Source organism: Microtus ochrogaster, chromosome 2 (assembly GCF_000317375.1).
Source record: "Microtus ochrogaster isolate Prairie Vole_2 chromosome 2, MicOch1.0, whole genome shotgun sequence".
NCBI lineage: Eukaryota > Metazoa > Chordata > Mammalia > Rodentia > Cricetidae > Microtus > Microtus ochrogaster.
The window spans coordinates 48,464,862-48,470,561 of NC_022010.1; the positions used below are offsets into that span (position 1 = coordinate 48,464,862).

At 42.8% G+C, this 5,700-nt stretch overlaps 1 protein-coding gene across 2 annotated transcripts in view; it reads left to right on the plus strand.

Annotated features, from left to right (window-relative positions):
• Nucleotides 1-3,621, plus strand: part of Rabl3 (RAB, member of RAS oncogene family like 3) — a 31,645-nt gene extending 28,024 nt beyond the window's left edge. The window contains exons 7-9 of one of the 2 annotated variants that reach the window (XR_003378366.1): nt 1,880-1,918; nt 2,474-2,832; nt 3,038-3,621. Coding sequence is in view for 1 of the 2 variants with exons in the window: in XM_005344964.2 (XP_005345021.1) it covers nt 1,880-1,918; nt 2,474-2,539 (105 nt within the window). In the remaining variant the exon portion in view is untranslated. Of the gene's footprint in view, nt 1-1,879; nt 1,919-2,473 lie in introns of both variants that reach the window. The other variant, XM_005344964.2, reaches the window with a different exon arrangement.
• Nucleotides 3,622-5,700: the final 2,079 nt, after the last annotated feature.

Sequence of the window (5,700 nt, forward strand, 5' to 3'; positions counted from 1 at the left end):
GTAGTCCTGGCTGTCCTGGAACTCGCTCTCTAGACCAGGCTGGCTGCAAACTCAAGAGATCTGCCTGCCTCTGCCTCCGGTATGCTGGGATAAAAGATGTGCACCACCACCACCCTGCTTATTTTAAGTGTTAAAATTAAAATCTGTAGGTCCCATCCTAGAGAAATAATAGATTTTAGACTGTCATGATCTAAGCTCTCAGCAATGCTTTATTTAAAATAAATGAATAGTACTTTGGTTGGATCTAAGAAAGGAGCATCATACATAAAAGAGGACCTTGTAAGTTGGGGGTAAAGAATTCTCAGCAAAAGAAAAAGCTACCTTTGTTGTCTAAATCTCATAGAGTCTATCAGAAAGGAGACAGCCTGGTTTGTACAGCATGTCCTGGATATAAAACCGAAACACCTGGCAACACAGTTTGCCCTTTGTGGATTAAACCTTCCAGAATGCCAGAGGGGTCGAAGTCCTCTGGATTCTCTCAGCTGGTCGTAATTTTGCGGCAGAATAAGGTTTTTCTGACCTGCTGAGAATGGGGAAGGACTCAGTCCTTGGGGGTTCGGGGGGGCTGGTGTTTCAAAGTTATACTAACCAGAAACCAGCTTTTCAGCCTCAAAGGCTGATGAATGCATCATTGCCCCGGGTCTCGTGTTGCTTAAATACTAACCCAGACATAGTCTTCGAGAGAGAATGAACCTGAATAATGTGTGTTTTAGTCTGTTGTGAGCAGGCTGTCCCAGGCCTGAAAGGACGCCGGGCTCTCGGTCAGCACCCTCAGCGTCATCACTCCAGATGTGAATGCCTCAGTCTGTGCTCACAGCAGCGCCGCCAGGGCAGGAGAGGTTTTGTGTATTATATAATACTCCCCATCACCTGAAAGCGTGGTTCTCAAACCCACTGTGTTAGGGCACGATCTATGAGCTTTCTCCAGCTGCAATGTATATCCACTGCTTCAGCCTGTTCTTCCTGCCGACTACTGAGTAAGGAAGCCAGCGAGGCCCATATAAGGGAAGCTCACTGCTTGATGCGTACCATGGTCCACATGCAGGATGCACAGAATTCCTCACTGCCTCCCACAGCCTCCTCTTGAGAATACCTGCACTGCTGTCGTGATTTGCATTGGCTTATGCATGCTTTTGGAACTGACTGCTAGGAAACTTGGCCCAATTGCTGCAGTGCTCTAGGAGCCCAGTGGGACGTCATTCTGTCCTTATTTGATTTTTATGTGTTACTTATTTGTAAGTTTTGTTTTCTTTTGAGGCAGGGTCTTACACATCACAGACTGGTCTGAAACTCAATAGGTTGCCCAGGCTTGCCTTGAATTCCTGATCTTCCTGCCTCTGCTACCTGAGTGTTGGGATTGATTACAGAGCCTCACAGTTATACAATGTGCCACTGTATCCTGCTCCTGGTTGTTTAGTGTATCATTCCTTCCTTTTGGAATGAGTAGGCATTAGTGGGAATAATCTCACAGTTCCGGTCCCATTAGCATCAGATTTTAAAGGTGTGTGTGAGTGTGTGTGTGTGTGTGTGTGTGTGTGTGTGTGTGTGTGTGTGTGTTTGAGTGAATGCCACATGTGCATAGGTGCCTGCAGAAGCCGATGTGGGATTCCTTGGATCTGGTTGCAGGTGGTTGTGAGCTGCCCACTGTGGGTGGTGGGAACCGAATTCCAGTCCTCTCAAAAAGCAACAAGTGTCCAGCTACTGAGCCATTCCTCCAACCCCAGCACCAGGTTTTTAGCTCATTCTATTAAATGTCCATAGCTGTTGAAAAGGTTTTTAATTTGGCAATATTTCCTATAGTTATGAACATTATAATTAGTCACTTTGTCCAGGTAAATATGCTAAGCCAAAAAAAAAAATCTTTGCTTGTTTCTCACAGGTCATAGAGAAGAGGTACTTTTTTAAAGAAAGCAATCAGGTTAGTATCTATCCTTTCTTGATAAAATGGTTTCTTAAATTTTGAAAGAGACACTTTCTAATTTTTTTCCCAGAGGGATTTTTTTTTTTAAGTTAGGAGAAGCTCTTCGTAGGCACAGGCAGCTTACTTCTTCTGTCCTCTTGAATACAAAAGTAGAAAACCTAAACAGAAGCAAAATAAGGATCTGCAATCCCAGAAGAACAGGGATGAGGTGATTCTGTAACGTAAGGAAAGAAGAGAGTGTGCATCCGTCTGTACAGCATGTGTCGTCTTCCACAGAACAGACAGTTGGTGCTGCAGCCCAGGGGCAGTGTAGGGGGCCTGTCCTTCTGAATCAGAGGACACTGACAGCAATTTGCTGGCAGATGTTTTCTGTATTTGTAGAGTTTCTTTTTATTATTTATCATTCTATGGTTTTCTGAATGAAATCTTAGAGAGCTGGTTTTATAGTGAGCGACAAGCTGGCCTACAGGAACCGGAAACAGGAAGAAACAGTTCATTTTAACATTTGAATCTTTCTGCCTAAAACCTAACAGGCTTCTTTCTTGCCTACAGATTCCCGGCTTTTCTGATCGAAAGAGGTTTGGAGCAGGAGCATTAAAGAACTTCCATTATGACTGAGCTGCACTAGCCTTTGGAAGAGTGAACGAGCGGTGGCAGTTGTCACAGCTTTCCTCCTGCTGTGTCAGGTTATTAACTTCTCAGGCTCTGAAAAAACATCTCAAAATGCTACCTCACCCTCTCATGGAAAATTGAAAGAAAGCAACGAGTGAGGACCCTACTTGGCCCCTGTTGTCTGTGTTGCTCACCTCCCTGTCCCTGCTGATATCGTATGGAAGAGCCTCGTGAAGACATGAGACACTGTCGAGCCAGTGTGGCAAATGGGCAGTGTCAAGGGCGGCACAGAAAACTGACTCTTGAAGGCGGATCGAATTAATACAGGCCAATTGGTATAAGATGACACCACTTTAATATAAAAAACACACTCACGCAACCAAAGTTCCCGCGGTGCCCAAAAACAGGAAACAGGAAGAAGGGGTCACCAGCGTCTGTGCACCCCAATTTATATACATTTGCCCGAGGCCATCCCGCCCCCAAAGGGCGGGCTCTCTCTACATCCTCTTGTCTGCGATTTTTCCCACGCTCACTGCTGAAGGCTTAATTAAGTTCTGGAGAAACCTATCTGTGTTGTTCTACCTTCTTGAGGGGAAAGGTCATGTTAACCAGCCCTGAGTTATCCACCCCAAACCATCTCTGTCATTTTTAAAGAAGCCAAGTGGTGTTATTTCCTTTTCTCCAGCCTCATTCCACACAGGGATGCCTAAGAATAGCAACCCTGTCTCCTCCCTTCTCCCCTGGAAAAGGCTTGGTGTCTGGCAGAGACGGACTAATAGCTGGAGTTAAATAGAAACACAAATTAATAATACATGGAGACTAAACCAAAAGAAGGCCTCTGCGAGGCATCAACAGCTCCTCCACACTTGAGAGTGCAGCTTTCGAAGGCGCTTTCTGCTCTCTGTCTGGAAATCGGATGAGATCTCAGAGCAGCACAGGGGCAGGCAGAGAGATTTACTGCCTCTTTGGTCTTTTCTTTCTGTTTGTTGTTGTCATGGTTTCGGGTTTGGTTTTGGTTCTTAAAGGAAATTCAGATCCTGAAATGCCCTTTAATATGATGAACAATAAACTAAGAATATTATCCTTGAGTTAACAATGTGTTTATGAGAAAGTCAACCAAGTCCCAGAGTAGCACATTCACATAAATTATGAAACAGTGTTTGGGCTTTCAGAACACTGCACAGCTTTTCAGCCGTGGTGTGTATGTGTTTGCATAAGTGGTCACCATTATTTTTTAGCCCATCTTTTTTGCCGGTTTAATTCTCTTGGCCCAGTTCTTCCTTAGTTCATAAAATCGGTTGAAAAAAAAAAGACTATAATTGGCTGCTGCGTTCAGCACCTTATTATCCAGATTCTTCTCTGCTGCAGCTCTCCAGCTCCTGAGTTTTGCACCAAATTAAAGAAAATAGTAATATAAGTACACAGTTGCAGCTCGTTTAAAACCAGGTAAGAACTACAAGGTTCATTTTCTGTTCACTTTAATTAAATTTCGGGAAGACTCAGGAAGGCAGGGTATGCTGGGAAGGAGCTTGAGGAGCTCAGGAGGCATTTGGGGGTTGGAAGAGCACTTCTGAGCTGGGCTGCTCTGCCTTTACCGAGGCCAGTTGCAGCTTCTTTGCTGGTTTGATTGTTCTTTGATATAATTAATGTTATGCAGATTATGGTCTGGGTGTGGAATTTGCCACAAGTGTGTTGTGGAGAGGCTGTAAAGCTGGGAAAGTAAAAACCAAATGCTACACAAACTTCTATCTAACTATCTAAAACCCTTCGTATTTCTCTTTTTAAAATTAGATCGGGAAGCATGGACTGCAGCTCAATGGTAGAGAATTTAGCTAGCATGTGCAAGGCATTACATTTGTTTCCAATATCAAAATTTAAATAAAAAGTAAGTTCAACCCATTCCTTTCTTTCTCCTTTCTTCTTAATTAAGTGAGCCACCCCAATTTCTATCATTTCTTTGTTACTAAGAAATAAAAGAGCTGGGCAGTGGTACACACCTTTAATCCCAGCACTCCAGAGGCAGAGGCAGGTGGATCTTGAATTCTAGGCCAGCCTGATCTACAGAGCAAGTTACAGGGCAGCCAGGGCTACACAGAGAAAGCCTGTCTTGGAAAAAAACATAAAGACAAGAGCTAGAGAGGGGTGAATACATGTTGCTCTTACAGAGAACCTGCATTTGGTTAACAGCACCCACATGGGCAGTTTACAGCCATCAGTAACTCACTTCCAGGGGATTCATCTCTGTCTTCAGACCTCTTTAAACACTATGCATACATATAAAAATAAATAAATATTTTTAAGGATGGGGAGATAGAAGCAACCCATCAGCGATGGCAACAGGATCTGACTTGATAAATAATATTCTTCAATTCCATTTCTACCATCTTGATTCCTTGACCTGTACTTTTTCCTTATAATTTTATAAACCTTTTTACTTAAAAATAAAAAGTTGTAAATAAAATAAACATCACACACCCAAATTTATCTGACCCAAAGTCTCTATCTCTCAGCGAGCTTCTGTCTAGTTAGAGCCACCATTGTAAAGCAGGGGAGTGCCACAGTGAATTTTACACCTTTACTGTCAAATAGATGTTCTTTGCACTTAGTTTTGAGCTGTAGTTTTCTAAAGAAAAAATACATTTTAATCTAATCATCTGAAGTAAACTTGTTACGAGTTTATGTAGCAGCAAAGAAAGCCGTTTACCAAATGAGTGTTATTTGCCCAACAAAAGATGTTCTTAAAACATGACTTTTAAAGACTTAGCTATATATACTACTTGTAAGCAATAATTTAGTATAATACAAAAATTATTGTGACTGCCAGAATTGTCTTTTGATGTATTGGATCCTAATTATCTTACCTTCTTGATTACACAAATTGCTAGTAATAGCTGTCATCTCTTTTTCTCCCTGAATAACTCAAGAGTTCTTGACCAATATTCTTACTCAGTGTAGGAGGCAACCAGATGTAAAAGCATGGTGGCCTCCATCCGTCCCTCGGGTGGACAGGACCCTTACTTGGAACCTAACTCAGTGGACTGGGGTGCAGGCACTAGAATATGGCAAGAAAAGGGAAGGGTACTCACACCCCTCCTTATACCTTCTCTCGCAAAGCGGGTTGTAAAAGTAGCTGCCTTTTCCATGAACTTGCTCGCAAAAGTCTTTAT